Genomic DNA, 17,585 nt, shown 5'->3' with positions numbered 1-17,585 from the left:
CCACAAGAGTCCACATTAATGCGAGGGAAGACCCTGAATGCTCGGTCCAAACAAAGAGGGGGGGGAGGGGGGGCTTGCGGTGCAACCCCAGAAGCCGGAAAATGAGGATGACAGTGGACATGGATGTGGATAAGTCTCTGTCTGAGTGTGGAGTGAAGAAAGGCTGAAAAATAAACAGAGCTGAGCTTGCCACGTCTAAGATGGCACGGTTTAACAACAGGAAGTGCTCTACAGTCTGTGGGAGTGGGAGGTCATGTGACTCAGCTACTGTGCACAAAGTCGACTAGTAAAGATGGGCACCTGCTTTGAGGGGCTGCTGCTTCACTCTAACGTGCGCTGGGTATCATGGGGGACAGTTTTGAACCACGTGTATGAGCTGTGGAGGGAAGTTGCAGAGTTCCTCTCATCAGAAAATCATCAACTGGAAGATCAATTTACGGTGCATTGATGATTCACAAACTTGCAAACATGTCAATACATGTACTGTACATCTAAATGTATTTAAGTGGTGTGATACGCAGACACTGTAGGTGCAAAACAAAGTGCATGCTTTATCCAAGAAGATTACGCTGAGGTCAGTTGTGAGTAACAAAAGAGCTGGGCCTCATCTCTCCACTAATCCAGTCCCACCTTGAGCACCTCCATGTATATTTCAGAGACCTTCCCCTGACCTTTTAAACACCCATCTAAACTGGGTTAGAGACCCCTTTGCCCCTGGTGTAGGTTCTTTGTTTTTTTTTTATTATTTTTTGGGGCCTTTTATGCCTTTATTGACAGTGCAGGAAATGGGGAGGCGGAGAGAGGGGGAATGACATGCAGCAAAGGGCTGTCATTCGAATCGGGTCCAACTGCAGCGAGGACCTTAGCCTCTGCACATGGTGGCGGATGCTCAACCAACTGAGCTGCTCGACGCCCCAGGACTTTACCGTTCTGGCTGAAAGGACACTGACCTGCATTCTCCCCTTTGCAACAGCCTACTTTTGCGAGGCTTTTCAACTTTAAAAGTATCAACAAAACACAGAGCACATCTACATGTGGACAGTGACATGACATTAAGGCAGGCTTGACAAACTGTGTAGGAGCCACCAAGCCAATTCAATTCAATATGCTTTATTGACATGAATTCAGGTGGACAATATTGCCAAAGTGTCACAGACAATATAATGATGATATCAGGTGATCATAGGCAAAGAGGTTCCTCTAAATTTTTAACTGTGTACATTGAATATTTACCCACATGGTTTTGTGACTTCTAAATGTCAGGTCCTTTCTCAACATCTGTTTCTGGGAAACAAAGCATTGTACAGTCTACTCATGGAACAATTTCACAATGACTGAAGGGAATGACCTTTTACTTTTCCTAGGAAAACATGTGTTTGTTGCATTATAAAAAATTATAAAAAACCATCCTGACAGGTTTTGGAAGATGTTGTAACTTCCTGAAATGTAATAATATTGAAGTAGAAAGTTGGAATGATGAATGGAACTGAACTGACTGTTGTACAGGGCTGTAACTCCCCTTTCTTTTAAAATCTTATTTATTTTCAGTAATTGTTATTATTAGTGATTTTTATTTAATTTTACTCATCATTGTTTATTCATTATCATATATGCTGTATCTGTGCACTTATATGTGTTGTATTGTTTGGTGTTGTTCCTTTGCTTAAACAGATAATTCAATAAAGAAATGTTTGAAAAAAAAAAACAAAAGAAAAAAATATCAGGAAAAAAAAGGAGAAAAAAAGTTACACATTTATATATATGTATATACACATTTCTCTTTTCTTTTTTGTTTTTTTTTACATTTGCCTTTGTATTGTCAGTCGGTTTGCAGATGGGGTCCCCGGCCAGAAGCTAATGTTATTTGGGGGGGGGGGGGCCCTTGGCATGGAAAAGTTTGGGAACATCTGTGTTGGGCAATGTCAGTTAGGATTTGGCCCTGCAGATTACTTTGACAAAGCCTCCTACAAAATGCTGCTGTTAGAAAGGATGTGGAGGGGAGATGTCGTTGAACTGGTACATGATTCATTATAATTTTGTGGACAGGACTTTTCAGGATACAAGCTGTATTATCATTTTGTGAGGTGACAGTGACCAACTTCTACCACCAAAGTCTAATCAGTTCATCCTTGAGTTCAAAAGTTTCTACCAAATTTGAAGAAGTTTCCTCAAGGTGTTACTGAGATATCACAAGAATGAAACGGACGGACGACCTGACAACATGATGCCTCTTTCCCTGACTGTCGCCGGCGTAGTGACATAACAATATTCACTCACAATTTTCCTCAGTTTTTGTGATGGTGAATTATTGACATTGTGTGACGTCAAATTTAGAATGAAAGTGGGGATTGCGTGGTAGTCAGAGGGAAAAATGTGTCAACATAAACTGACCACAGCAGGAAGTTAAACCAAGTAGTGTCTGTGTCCTAGATTTGGACTCAGCAGTTTGGTGAAAACAACACTTGATGATGAGATGACCTCTGATTTAATCTTCAGATATATTTATCTCAAACACAAACATACACACGCACTGGCACACACACACACACACACACACACACACACACACACACACACACACACACACACACACACACACACACACACACACACAGACACACTGACAAGAACAGGATGTAACCGCTCTGTAACCACAGTGCAGTCTTTCAAAGGAACACAGGACACTACTTGTGTAATCTCCTCATTCTCATTGTGTTTGTACAAACTTTCACTGTGTCCACACATAGTTCACTACTAAAGACGTTTTCTCATCTGACTCTGACAACTCATGAAAACAGTCTGTACTGAGTCTTTGATACTTTGATACTGTCCTGCATTGCATCAGTGTTTTCAATCAAATCACTTTAAAATTGATGCAAATATGTATGACAGAGCAAGGCCATACACACACACCATACACACACTCAAATTTAGATTTTCACCATTTACGCTACAATCTCCTGCAGGCCTGCTTTAGGGCTCATGTTTCCTGTCTAAGCCAAGGTGTAGACCTCTTTAACTGTCTGGTTTTAGTGGTTTCATTTGTTGTTAGGCAACATCTAGTGGTTGTAATAACTATGACAGGAACAAAGCGGAAAGTGTGGTTATGTAGTGTAAAGAGCAATAAAGTCTACATCAGGAGGAGTTTGGGGTGGATGGATGAGACAACAAAACAAAGGATAACAACACAGGAGATTGGTTTTCAGTTCCCATGTGAAACCAGTAGTTTATATTGTTTCTATTATCCATGACAATTTGTTGTTATTATTGTAACCATGACAACGAAGATCGTCTATTGTTGAGGAGGTACTTATTCTAACTCTAATCATGATCTTTTCCTAACCCAAACCAAGTGGTTTTTGCCCCTAAACCTAACCAAGCCTTGACTGTTATTATAGTAACCGTGGCAACATTGAGTACAGCGCACTTTCTGTCTTATTCAAATGATGCACAGACAAGTGGTAGCAAGTCCATACTAGACCGTACTATGTACCGAGGGAGTTCTCACATATCGTCACCATTGTTGTTTACATTCAACCATGAGCAAAGCTTCAGGAGACTGTTGCAAGAGTAAAACTCAGCACCCTGATGCATTCATTGCAATTATCGTATGTTGACTGTGGGAAAATAAGACACTTGATCTGTTGTATACAAATGTCAGAGGCCTATACTGCTTCAACTCTACCACCACTTGGCAGATCAGATCATAATCTGGTTTTTCTTCAGCCTTCCTACAAGCCCTGTGTACTGAGGCAGGCTGCAAACACCCACTCATTCAGGAACTGGACCCCAGTGGGCATTGAGTCTCCAAAAGACTGTTTTGAGTGCACAGATTGGAATTTCCTGTTGGAGTCACAGGAAAATGATAAAAGCAAGGACCCTGACCTTGATAGAATGGTTGAATGTACCAGGGACTACATTAACTTCTGTATGGACACTGTAATACCAGCAAGGACTGTACACTGCTTTCCAAACAACAAACCCTGGATCACCAGTAACATCAAGACCCTCCTCAACCAGAAAAAGGAGGCCTTCAGGGATGGAGACAGGGAGGAGCTCAGGTGTGAACAACATGAGCTGAAGAGAAGATTAAAGCAGGCGAAGGAGGACTACAAAAAGAAAGTAGAGAGGAAGCTGCAGCACAACAACACCAGAGAGGTGTGGAAGGGGATGAGGACCATCACTGGCTATAAAGACAAGAACAGCCAGCCTCACCTGTTCTCTCTCTCCCACTGCTTCAGCTGCAGCTTCTCCTACAGCGTCTCCTCCACAATCCGAGACTGCAGCTGCAACTCCCTCCACACTGGGGTCAAGTCTCCTGTCCTTTACAGTGGAGGAGGTGAGGGCGGAGCTCAAGAGGCTACGTCCTGGAAAGGCAACAGGCCCGGATGATGTGTGTCCGAGGCTGTTAAAGGACTGTGCAGCCCAGCTGGCTGAGATAAATGACTACAGACCGGTGGCCCTCACATCACACATCATGAAGACCCTGGAGCGGCTGCTTCTCCACCTTCTGAGGCCACAGGTTGAACATGCACTAGACCCTCTACAGTTTGCCTACAAAGAACATTTTGGAGTGGATGATGCCGTCCTTTACTTGGATGAGCCAGGTGGTTACATGAGGATTATGTTCTTTGATTTTTCAAGTGCATTTAACACCAAAGAAAAGACAAGCTGGAAGGGATGGGGGTTGATCCCACGCTGAGGCAATGCAACATCGTGAGTGGTGAAATTGAGTGGGTTTGAGTGACATGTATTTAAGTTAAAATATTGGTTTGTATAAAGTATACGTGAGAGTTTCAGGTGCGCCTCCAATCTGCTCCCTTCTGCACTCCAGCTCAGCCCCCTCACCTGCTCTGTCTCTACATCCTCTACAGGAAAAAACTCTCACCACGAATCAGAAAAGATCTTAAACAGTTACATTGTAATTGATTACAGAACCCAAATTCTCTGTCCTTCTCCAGTCTGCTCAGAATTCAACAGGTTGCCATCTTCAGTCTAATACTACCATCTAGTGGCACCCAGACAAACACACCTCATGAAATGAATATGTCAGTTATGATATTGAAGTTACATTTTTCTCAATAATAAATGCAGATATTAATAATGTCAATATTACATATATCTAAATACTATTATTAATAATGTCAATATTACTAACCTTCATAGGTAGGTTGAATGGATAATTGTTTCTTATCTTGAAATGAATAGGTCTGTGTGGTTTCCCCAAAGAAATTGATGAAGTGGTGGCGCTCAAATTTAAACGTCTCAAGACCTTCAAAATTACATTTTCTGTCACCGTGCAAATTTGACGTCTTAATGGGGACATCAAAATGGACGTTTGGACCAATCCGCATTCCATATTAATCCACTGGGAGGAGACTGAACCTGACAACAGATGCTTTCAGCAACTCTACCTGAGCTCTGACTAAATGTTGTGTTGACTCCACATTAACAATGTGTAGAAGCTCAGACAGTCAGAGACAACAGTAAAGGTCGGTCACTTCTCTGTTTAAATCCAGCATTGTGCTCTTTCAACTGTGTTGTTCTCATCAACATGTTTATTGACTTTTCAAAAATAAAAGTGTCTCTGTATCTGCTGTTTTAACCTTTACTCTGACTTCATCTTAAAGGCTTAGATTAGATTAGATTAGATTAGATTAGATTAGATTAGATTAGATTAGATTAGATTAGATTAGATTAGATTGGATTAGATTAGATTAGATTAGATTAAATTAGATTAGATTAGATTAGATTAGATTAGATTAGATTGGATTAGATTAGATTAGATTAGATTAGATTAGATTACAGCAGAAAAGTAAACATCTATAGAATAAACATCTATGGAAATATACAACAAAAATATGCCAAATATACACTAATAAATACAATATACACAATACACACGATATGTACATGAAAAAGTGCAAGTTTGCACATGGTCAGGAAGAGCAGGAGTTGTGGAGTCTGACAGCTGCTGGAATGAAGGACCTGCAGAACCTCTCCTTCTTACAGCGAGGATGTAAAAGTCTGCTGCTGAAGAAGCTACTCAGAGACCCTACAGTGTCATGCAGAGGGTGAGAGTTATTGTTCATGATGGATGTCAGCTTAGCTAACATCCTCCTGTCACCTACTTCCTCAATGGAGTCCAGGGGGCAGCCCTGTGTAAATGAAAAGTGTCACCTCCAACATAGAGACACTGTGTCTCTTCTCTGTCCCTCTGTGCACTTACAGGTCTACAGACTGGTGGGCCACACACAGATGGTGATATGAAATCAGCTGATTGTGTCCATGAGACTGTCCTCTTGTGAGAAATGAGCCCAGAGGTAGTTTGTGAAGCAGCTTATTATGACCCATAGTTACATTTTGTTGTTAAGCTACATCTAGTGGTTGTAGTAATTATGACAGAAGTGGCATAGTATAAACAGCGTCATACTACGCGTTAGGAGGAGGTGGGGGGGGGTGGATGAATGGGACAACAAAATACAGGCTCATGACACAGGAGATTGGTGTTCAATTCCCATGTGAAACCAGTAGTTTATATTGTTTCTATTATCAATGAACATTCGTTTTTATTGTAACCATGACAACGAAGATCGTCTGATGTTGAGGAGGTACTTATTCTAACTCTAATCATGATCTTTTCCTAACCCAAACCAAGTGGTTTTTGCCCTCCTCATTAGAAATCAAATACAGAGTCAAATCAGATCCACAATATGCTACAGACAGACTTTATTCTACAAATGATGCTGTAATAATTTAATGCCAACATGGGCCTGTTATGCTCCAGTCTAGGGGAATGAGAGCACATAAGTGTAAGGAGGTTTTCTGTCCTGGTCCCCAAAACCAAGTCACAAAACTGAATTGTATTGCAGTGAGTTAATTTTTTTTCACCAAGAACAGAGAACCAAATATTGAAAACAACTTCAGGGCGACCAAGGCCAAAGCAACAAACAAAATAAACTATCTCCCCAAAAAGTGTTGACTAGCCCCGAGGTGAAAACAAAAGAAAGAAAAGACAGTGACTAAATAGCTGACAAATAAAATGGCAGTTCACCCCTACAGATTCAGCTGTATTTACAAAGTGAATCAATCTATTTACAGACACGTTCCATTAGACAACACAGGCTGTAATTAGACAACTGTAATACAATATTTTATATCTGCCTTGATGGAATAGGACACATTTGAAACCAGGAAAACAAAGTAGTATAAGAGCCCTGAAAGTCGGCCTCACACACATGAACATTGCGGATGGATATGCAGGCGGAGCAGGTCAACTAACAGGTTGACCAACATATAATGTAGATCCCTGTGTATTCAGCCAGAAAAGAAGGTTCTGTCTTTGTTTACTTTGGGTCAGACTCAGAAAGAAGAGTTTGAATAATTCATATAAAAAATCATCTTCTGTGGAAACCTGTAGCACAGCTCACCCTGATAAACATACACTGTTTTAGACAGTCCCTAATCCTTATCCTGAATCTGTACAGTGCAAAGTTATCATGATCTACAGAGCTCATGCTCATTCATGTGCTCATAGGAACCTCAGACTTCGGGACTTTTAACAAGTCCTGAATAAAACAACAAAATGCACAGTTTGTAACTGACCTTCAGAACAACTCTCTGATGGCACTGCCAGTAACTCCAGTAAGATCTATGTGTGCCTCCACAACTGTTACATGTCACTGCTAACAATAGAAAACCTTAGCTGATTAAGGGTTGGTTAGCATGAAGACAGCTTATTGGAGAAGGCATACAGGCTTAGCAGCAGCATAATGATGCAATGACGACACAACAAGAAAAATGTTGGAAATATTGGTTAATTAAATGTACACTGTGTATGCCTATTTGTACATAAACCTGAGATCTGTGGCTGCTTTGTTTTATTTTACCTTGTAGTATTTAATTTACTTGATATTGATATTTTGTATTAGGTGTTGATGTTGCAGTCTTATCTGCTAGATTCAGACATAAATAAATGTGAGTGGAGATTGAGTTAAAAGGTGGAAGTGACTGTATCTTAATCCTGCTCCCTCTGACATGAAAAGGAGATAGTAGGAAACGATTCGCCTTTGCACTCAAAACGATGATAATTCTGAATGAGGGGTTAGGTTTATAACTGATATGAAATATGCATCTAAAATGTGAATATGAACATATTAAAACATCTATATGATGAATTTTTATATAGTTGCAACCAAATATCTTAATGATATAGCTATAGGCTATTAATTAAAACAACATACATATAACAATTCAATATGTGTATATACTGTATGTTTTTCTCATTAATTTTAAACATGTCTCATCGAATTCTAAGTGCTCTCAGACTTTTGGACCCAACTGTATTATTGGTATATAAACATGTAGATATAATTACGTATGGGTTGTCATTTATCAGCCACACATCAGGTGATTGTACTTCATGTGTGTGTTTATGCAAAGAGAGAGGAGAGATATTCAATGTATGTTTAAGTTACGTTTATGAAAAAAGGAGGAGAGAGCAGTTCATGATTTAATCACTGCTCATGAAAACAGACGTCTAATAATTGGTCTTGAGACACCGGGACAGGTCTGTCCTGTAGTGGCGCTGTGGGCCCTCGCGCTGCGGCTGCAGGAAGTCCGCCCACCTCTCAGCCAGAGCCGCTGTCTGCGCAGCACTGCCGCGCGACAGAGGGGGCTCTCCGCCGGGCACAGAATATCAGCTACCGCAAACGGCCAGCAACTCCCATTCTTTACCAATAAACATGACAGCGATTGTCATTTCTCCTTTCCTAGAATACGAAGAAGTCTCCAACAAGGTAAACGACTCCTCTCCGGGGGGGGACCGGCCGGCTCACTGCGACTTTTCTGGACAAAACATGCTAACATTAGTCTAGCCACTTAGCAAGTTGGGTGTGAAGTTTTTCAGGCTGGTGACCTGTGTCACCCGCAGACTGTTGACTCGTAATAAAATGTGTTACCGTTAAACGTCTTTCAATCTGTTAGTGAGAGGAATTCAGAGCGAGAGTCTGTGCTGCGGACTAACTGGTTAATGTTGTGGGACAGTTAGAGTCATTTGGGTAAGAAAGAGTGGCGCACACTGAGCACAGCTTACTCTTACACTGAAATGAAATTGGTTGGTTAGTTGCTTGGTTGGTTGGTTGGTTAATTGTTTGAATGTAGTCCTGTTTCTAACTCACCTAACGTTAGTAATTTAAAGTCAACCGGCGTTAACTACCAGCCCAGTGTGTGGCCAGAGCACAGTGTGAAGTTAACTGGTTAGTTCAGTTGTGTTGTTGTGGTTATACGCAGCTACGCTAGTCTTTATTTGCCAATTAGCTGCATGGACTCTGACACTCACCTCACCACCACGTTGTATCTGTTCACTTTTAGTATCCGTCCGCAGTAACGAAACTATTCATTCTCTTCTATTGAGGCTGTAAAGTGGACAGTCAGTCGTCTCTGCGTAGCTTCATTAGTCCGAGGAGAGTCCAGCTGCGGCTCAGATACTGGGCCAGGACAGAACAGAGGACATTGCTGAACCAGTCTGTGCTGTTCACATGTGTACTGGACTACACAGCAACCAGTGTACTGTTAAAGAAAATTATACTACAGTCAGTTTCGACCAAGTAATTTGATTGGATGAGAGGCATTCCATGAGTGCTGATATAGAGTACAAAAGCACTGGGACATTTAACTACATGTATCACTCCGTTTTACCGGTGTTCTATTAACCGTTAATTAGTGTTACAGTAACGGTTGTTATCTATCTTAGATTGTAACAGACTTTTCACATATGAAAATATTTCCAGAAATAACATTTGAATTAAATGATGTATGGTCGTCAGAAGAGGATGAAGAGAAGGAAAGAAGCCTGGATACTTAGCACACACCTCCAGGTGCGCTCATATGACATCATCGGTTCAGGAAAATGTATGTGTTTCTTATCAACAGTCCAGTTGCGGAACAGTTTGTTGGCATAGCCAAATTAATTATGAAATAAACAAACAGATCATAATCTGTTGTTGCTTATTACTATTAACTAATATGACGCTTGTAGAACTGGTGTATAAAAGTCTACAACCGAATCACAGCCGTGCTGATATTCAGTACAATATCACTCCCAAGAGTATGCTATTGCTTAATCAATTAGTTTTACAGAATATCTCTCAGGAGGTAATAACAGAAATAACCTTATTGGCATTAGGACAAGGCAGTATTTCTCAATGACTGCTATTAACACTTGTAGTTATAAAATTATAAACTTGTATGGTCTGAAAAGATCATGTTTACATAGGGCCTGGTTTTCCTGGTGACTGGTAGTCTTTAGTTCAAGCCATCAGTCGACTACTGTCTCTTGTGTATTATATTACTTTAATTAGTTAGATATATCTAATTGGGGTGCATCAGAGAATGGTTTGAGTCCAGGGCTGATGTTGTAAGTGACATCGTTAACACTGTTCTACATTACAGAGAAATACAACACGTAATAATGAGTCTCTAAAATATAAATTTAGACACATGCAGGAAGTGAGCCGCTTGTTAACGACACCAGCAAAGAGGCAGTGATTCTGAATGTGTCAGAACAAGGAGAACATCAGAGCCAGCAGCCATGCTAAGTGCCTAATGTTTGGATACCTCCATGTTTAAAATAATAAGCCCTATTTAAGGTTGATGAATCAGAGGTGAATGTCTACCTGCAGAGTCAAAGGTCTCCCTCTTGGAATCATCCTTTAACCTCTTGATGTGATCCCACACTTTGATTTCCTGCCTGACACACCTGTATCTAATAGACTGCCCTGTGTTTGTGTGTGTGTTCCTATATTTGAGGTAGTGGTCCAGTCCCAATGTCCCCCTCAAGCCTAAGTCCTGAACGCTCACAGACTTAATTGACGTCACCTGGTGGGTGATTGAGTGTGAGAGGCTGCAAGGGCTCAACATGGTATAAAGAAGAATGGTTACAGCACTTTGTGACATATCACGTTACCTTGATGATGTCAGAACATGTTTTGTCCTATTGTTGTTTTGGGACTTTGGATTTTACATGTTTTACTCCTGCTCACCTACAGGACAAACAGCTGCAACAGCTGGTCTTCTCACATGTTACATTCATTTTACGGTTTATTCTTTCATGCTTGTTTGTTAACTGATCTTCTCTCTTCTTTTTTCATTTAATGGCAGTTTGTTTACCCTTGTCACCATGGTAACCCTGTTTTTAACATGGCAATGCTATGAACTGTGGGTAATTCCCTCATGCAATGTGTGCATAAAGGGCTCACAATGTCTGCAGAGTCCTCATGGGCTTGATGGAACTATTATAACACAGACACAGCTTACGTTGTAGCATTTCCTAACAGTGCTCTATTACCTTAACTAGCGCCATGTTGTTGCGTAAAGACACCGGGAGTCACCAGGGAAATAGATGAAAATATCTCTTTTCTGTTTGTTGCTTATTGAACAGATGATTGGATGAAGTTCTTATTGGCCTTTTACTTTTTATTGCACTTACAGTAAAGTTTAGTCATAGTTGTCGTCAACTCCAGTAATCTTCAGCTATCTTTACTTCACCTGGTTCTGTGTCTGGGGCAGCCTCTGCCATGCTGTGTGTGTGTGTGTGTGTGTGTGTGTGTGTGTGTGTGTGTATATGTATATGTATGTGTCTGCCTGCCTGCGTATGGGAAACGATTTGTCGACTTAATATTGATATCGACACATTTTCATAGTTGAAGTTGTCGATTATGGAGACTAATGACCAAACCAAGATGCTCAGTAACATATCTGTCTAATATTCACAGGGACCAGACATGTAAGTGATCTCTGTCTGTGACAGACTGAGTGTTGCCACTTCCTGTGGAGTTTTCTGTGATCAAACAACCAATCAAAACTTGGAGGACTCTTCTCATGGACATGGTTTGGTGGATTTTTCAGTTTACACCCTCCACCTTTCTCTTCTCTTAACAACAGAATAGAGAAGTGAGCTACATTCAGATTCTGTAATCATTCAGACTTTACAGTTCAGACTCTGCTTATCCCCTCTGCTTCTGGAGTAATGGTTCTTTTTGAGGAAGGAAACCAGAATATGTCGAAATGGCAAAAGCCCCCTATATTTTCAGCTGAATTACACTGCCATTATTTTTTCTCATAAGGACTTGGGCTCAAAGGTGAAATAAAGAAATATATGCATGACCTCTGTCATGCCCCATTAAAGTTGATGATCTTAAGGTTTGTATTGATCTGTGTTGGATACTGTAGCACTAGTTGATTCTGAAATATGATGACCCAGTGGGGATGTTATAACACACACTTATGCCATACTGCAGGAAATGCTGTGTCATGTTGGACACTGCACATGTGACTTATCTGTAACTGCTGATGTAAAAAGAAGATAAAACATAGCTGTGCAGAAGTGGGATTAAAAATCATGTCTCTTAAAATCACCAGTTTTTATTAATCTGCGTTAAAATCTGGCTCTAAGGTCCCCACCCTACTTTTTTATTATTCCTTCATATTGTTTTTTGATAGAGCCAGTAAGAGAATCAGGAAGGGCTAGGGACAGTGTGTGTGTGGTGGTGGGATGGGGGGGTGACATGCAGCAAAGGGCGCGGGCTCAGCTTGATAAAAAACAGCACACACCAATCAAATGGTGTGTTTCTTCAACTGACTGTCACGTTTCTCTTTACAGAACAGTAACATGTTGAACTACAACAACCACAGTCTTGGTGGACCTCAGCTGACATCTGCCCCATGCTTCAGTGCCAAGCCGTCCTGCACCCCAACTGAATCTCTGCTAGACAGGAAGGTAGTGGGGGCCCCCTCTGCAGAAGGCCTGTTCCAACGGCGTCACTCAGCCAGCCTCCCCAGTGCAAAGTTCAGCCTGAATCATCTTGTCAACGGCTTCAAAACGGATCCCTCAGTGAATCTGGGTTGCAGCTGCAGCAGCAACAACAAGGAGAACCGCTTCCATGAGCACTCTTACTCCGAGCTGGGAGACAGGCTGTCCCCTGGTAGTCAGGCATCTGTGGGTGCAAGCAGCCAAGTCAACTTGAGCCGCTATAAAACGGAGTTGTGCCGGCCCTTTGAGGAGTACGGTACCTGCAAATACAGCGATAAGTGCCAGTTTGCCCACGGCATGCACGAGCTGCGCAGCCTGAGCCGTCACCCAAAGTACAAGACTGAACTGTGCCGCACATTCCACACCATTGGGTTCTGCCCATACGGCCCCCGCTGCCACTTCATCCATAACGCAGAGGAGCGCTGCGGGCCCCCTCCCATCTCTGGCTTCAACAAGATGGATCGCCCTCGGCTGCAGCATAGCTTCAGCTTCGCTGGCTTCCCCACCTGTGGCGGCCCAAGGGACAGCCCCACCTCGGTCACACCTCCACCTGTGTTCTCCAACGAGGATCTGATGGAGTGGCAGAACAACCTCTTCATCTACTCCAGCCAGGAGCACGCCAGCCTGTTCGGCCCGAGCTTGGGGCCCCCGCCTGTGTCTGAGCCTCAAGATCTGGCCCTGCCTTCCACAGCCACCCCCTGCTTTTTTCAGCCTGCATCAGAGAGCCCCCCCAGCCCCCCAGATTCTCTTTCTGACCAGGAGGGATACCAGAGCAGCATGGGCAGTCAGAGCGGCTCTGAGTCCCCCCTCCTGGATGCCTCTCGCCGCCTCCCCATCTTCAGCAGGCTCTCTATCTCTGATGATTAAGGTGTCTCCATCCCTTGGTCTGAGATAGGAGTGGAAGGGAGGGAGAGTGGAGGATGGGGACCTCCTTCTTTCAGTCCTGTTTACAGGAGGAGCAGACTAATCTGTGTGTTGCCAGTGAGTCACATCAGAACAGAGTGTGCCTTCTCTTATTTCAGGATTTGTTTTACCTTTAAGGACCCGCCCCCTTAAAAAAAGTCAGATCAAGTCTCTGCACTGATGCCATCATTGGATGAATGTGGATGGTTTTGAGATCACATTATGAAGTGAATCAGTGTGACTTATGTGCAGTAGAGTGTCAGTGGGCTCAGTGTGTGTGTTTGTGCTTCAGCAGCTACACCTCGACTGTTTAAGGACCATCACAATAGGAAGCCAAGACACAGTGTCTCTTTAAAAGTGCCTTCATGACCAACAGTAAGCCTCTTCTGATCGAGCTCAGTTCCCTGTTTTTCTGGCCTCTGTCATGTGATGGGCCTGGTGCTGGTGCTGGAGCTACGTGCCTTGTTTCACTGTTGCGGTGGTCTGTTATCATTCCCTTGGGTTTTCTTTGAACAGGATTCGAATAAACTTGTGAGGTTAAGGCTAATTTTTTCCCAGATTATGTTCTTTCACTTACCTCCAGCCAAATGTGTACAGTTTGGCTTTTCTCTGTGTCTGAGGTTTCTGCCTCTGTCCCAAAATACCAGAGGAGGGTGAATCTGATTTTTATTCACAGCATTAAAAAATACATTTGCAATAAATTCAACTGCAGCAGCAGTGGATTATCCATAGCTTCTTATGGACTGTCTCTGTTTCAGACACAGCTGTTCTCACTGAAGGCTGTGGAGTCAGAGGCAAAAGGGAAAGCCTGGTTTCTCAAGTGCCAAACAGTTTGGCGAGGAAGGAGAGAAATGTTTATTTTCTTTGTTTGTTTTTATTGATAATTTTGGTGAACTGACTCGTTAACAAACTGCCAGCAGACAAAGTTTGGCAGGTTCCTGCTGTTGATTTTCCTCCTCAGCCTTTAGAGTATTAAAATCAATAACTGAACTATTTCAGTCTTCTCACATGTTCCCTCCCCACAGCTCACCTCTGTGTCTGAGGTGAGGGGTCAGTATGCTGTCTGAAATCAGATGAGTGTAAACGCTCTTATAGATTCCACCATATTTAATATTATAATGATGATGATATTATTGTCTAGATAATTTCCCAAAGCTCTCAGAGTTGGGGCTTTGGCTGTCACTGCTTATTTATCAAAATGTATTTATTGCTGATCTTAAGCATTTTTATTTTGTATTTATCTGTTAAATGAAACAATAGACTATATATTTTATTTTATGTTAAATTATGATCTGTACTAATCACGAGATTGTGAAGACCTTTTTTTGTTATTTTTTTCAGTTAATATACTGCAATGACATTTATTTGTAACACTTGATTTATATTGAAACTGAATCTTAATTTAAAATACAAAGGTTTAGCATTAGTATTTATCGTTTGTTCCTCCCACATATTGGACTGTTGATGTCTGAAGGCTCCGACACAGAAAGTGACTGCACCAGCACATGCCAGAGCTACAAACTCTGCAGCTGCCATAATCAAGTTCAGATGACGAACACAGCTCGTGCACTAATTGGAAACTAATCAGATAACAAAGCTGGTGGCATGTAGTTGTTGGAAGGCGTGGGCGCAGCGCAGTATGACTGCACTCAGGGTGCAGGTGGTGCTAGTTTCACAGGGTTCAGTTAACATACACAACATCTGTCACAGCTGCTGCCTTTCTAATATGTGGCTGTTTGTCTGTTTGTTTAGCAGCTCTGATCCCTACTGCACTATCTTTACACACAGGGTTTATTCTTGCAGCTCATGTCTCTAAAGTGTGAAATTCACAGTGAATGTATATAAATACCTATATTTATTAAAGTTAATTTTAAGGCCTTTCAGCCATGTTTGATTTCATCAAGAGGTTTGGGGGAAATAAATTTGTGTTCTTCAGACACATAGAACAATGTTCAAGTATACCAATGTCTATGGAAACAGTTTTCTACAGAGCATCTGCACAAGTAACGTTGAACAAAAGTTGTTCAGAAGTTACAATATTAATATTGATCTGCAGAATTAAATTGAGAGTGTGTTGAAACAGCTTGTGTAGGAACCCTGTAAACCTCTCCCACCTGCACTTTACTTTATGCACCACTTCAGATCAAAATGCTTCACAGCTTCACAGCTGTGGGTCCAGGCCTCTCTTCTCTTTCCTGCTGCAGGTCTGGGCAGCATCTTCTTTTACCCTGAATGTAGTCCTGTCCTCATCAGTGTCTCTTACTCAGATTAATTCCCATTTGATTATCAGCCACACTTGCTCTTATTTTGAAAGGACAATGGAAGCGTGTCTGTTCCACAGTATCACATGCACACTTGGTAGCACTTTGAGTCATGATGATCATGATTATGTAAAGGTTATGTTTTTTGTTCCAAGAAGTGCCTCTAAAACATTCCAGGTGTCCAGATGTTGCCTTGACATGTTTCTGTAGCAGCAGATGTCACTACATGGATTCATTCATGGTTTGTTTTCTAATGAAAGATTTCAAGTTAAAACAAATAAAACGCATATTTATACTGAATGTGTGAGTTGATGATAATGTCGTGAGCAGGAAATGACGCAATATCATGTGACATCATTGCTGCTTGTTGTCCAGCCTTTGTGGCCTGTCCTTTCTACTGGCCCATATATGTGGCACAAACATTCACTAGGACTCAAGGATGTCACTGTGACCTGACAAAACACGTTTTTGGCCATAACTCATAATTTCATTCACTCAAATGTCTCTAACAATAAAATGAGGTGATGACATTTTGTCTACATAATGTTCTGTAAAAGAACTTTTGATCATTATTCAACACTAACTCACTAAGGAGAGTGTGACCGTATTTCCTGTAGTTGGTTGGGGGCAGAAACAACCACAAGTAGGTGACTTTAGTTTTTTGTTATTTTTTGTGTTTTTTTTTTATTAAATTTGAAAAAGTACAAACGTCAGACATACCAGTTCTTTTACTTAAACAAACACATAAAAATTTCAACAAATTATGATGATGAAAAACAATAATAATAATTATTATTATTATATACAATAATGCATAATTAAGTGACAGACTTCTTCAGACACGCATTTCAGAGTATATATTAACTACTGACAAACACTTCAAACACTTAAATTAACATTCAAGATCAATTTGAAACAAAAGAGGGATTTTATTTAAGAAATTTCACTTTATGAATACAAAAGTTCCCTAGTAAAATAAGGAGGCTAACAGTATTGCATACATTGTTTTCTTACATTCAAAATGAGTCATAATAATTTCCTCACATGTTGTTCTGCATATATGTAACTTTCAAAGTCTTTCCAGAATGTAATACAATAAGAGCAACAGTGAAACAAATTAGATGTTTTTTGTTCGATCTTCCAGAAAGTACATTTCTTATCAATATTTATAAATCTTGAAATTTTGTACAGTTTGTTGGATAAATTATTTGTGATATTTTCAGATGTATTTCTCTTAACTTAAATGGCTTGTTCTCTTAACTTAGAACAAGCCATTTAATATCTGTAAAATGTGAGTTCCAGAAATATTTCTTACGTAAAGTTATTTTCCCAGTGTTGTAGAAACGTTTTCTAATATGTCTGCTGGTGCATCTTTTGCTCATGATGTAATTACCATTAATGTATAGCGTGCATGTGGGTCTAGGAGCCTCATGTTGCTTTTTAAAGTGTTTCATTAGTGCCACGGGTGCTCACTGGGCATTATTTGTTGTTGGTTTATTATTCTTTGACTCTCTAATAATCTCATTGTGAGAGAGTCCTCCCAAAGCAACCTCTGGAAGTCTTCCAACTACCGGGAGTTGATACATACTTTTAGTCCTAGGCCTAAAAAA

The 17,585-nt window shown here is 41.1% G+C and overlaps 2 protein-coding genes across 2 annotated transcripts in view; both read left to right on the top strand.

The window, feature by feature from the left end:
• ptger2b (prostaglandin E receptor 2b (subtype EP2)) overlaps positions 1-6,270 on the top strand; it is a 9,563-nt gene extending 3,293 nt beyond the window's left edge. The window contains exon 3 of the mRNA XM_023423761.2: positions 6,232-6,270. Within this exon, the coding sequence (XP_023279529.1) occupies positions 6,232-6,270 (39 nt within the window). The remainder of the gene's footprint in view (positions 1-6,231) is intronic.
• A 2,368-nt stretch (positions 6,271-8,638) lies between these two features.
• On the top strand, positions 8,639-16,275 carry zfp36l1b (ZFP36 like 1 zinc finger CCCH-type b). The gene is made up of 2 exons (XM_023423754.2): positions 8,639-8,798; positions 12,662-16,275. Exons 1-2 carry the CDS (start codon positions 8,745-8,747, stop codon positions 13,676-13,678), a joined length of 1,071 nt encoding a protein of 356 aa, XP_023279522.1. The 5' UTR covers positions 8,639-8,744; the 3' UTR covers positions 13,679-16,275.
• The last annotated feature ends 1,310 nt before the right edge of the window (positions 16,276-17,585 follow it).

Source organism: Seriola lalandi, unplaced genomic scaffold, assembly GCF_002814215.2.
Source record: "Seriola lalandi dorsalis isolate HSWRI2012SDOR001 ecotype SW California unplaced genomic scaffold, Sedor1 jcf7180002054693, whole genome shotgun sequence".
NCBI lineage: Eukaryota > Metazoa > Chordata > Actinopteri > Carangiformes > Carangidae > Seriola > Seriola lalandi.
The sequence above is the reverse complement of the archived record's forward strand: the minus strand, read 5'-3'. Positions and strand labels throughout refer to the sequence as shown.

Excerpts from the sequence above, each read along its gene's own strand:
- zfp36l1b (XM_023423754.2), top strand. The coding sequence starts at position 8,745 with ATGACAGCGATTGTCATTTCTCCTTTCCTAGAATACGAAGAAGTCTCC. Across the intron at positions 8,799-12,661 it reads ACGAAGAAGTCTCCAACAAG|AACAGTAACATGTTGAACTA; the intron begins GTAAACGACTCC and ends TTCTCTTTACAG.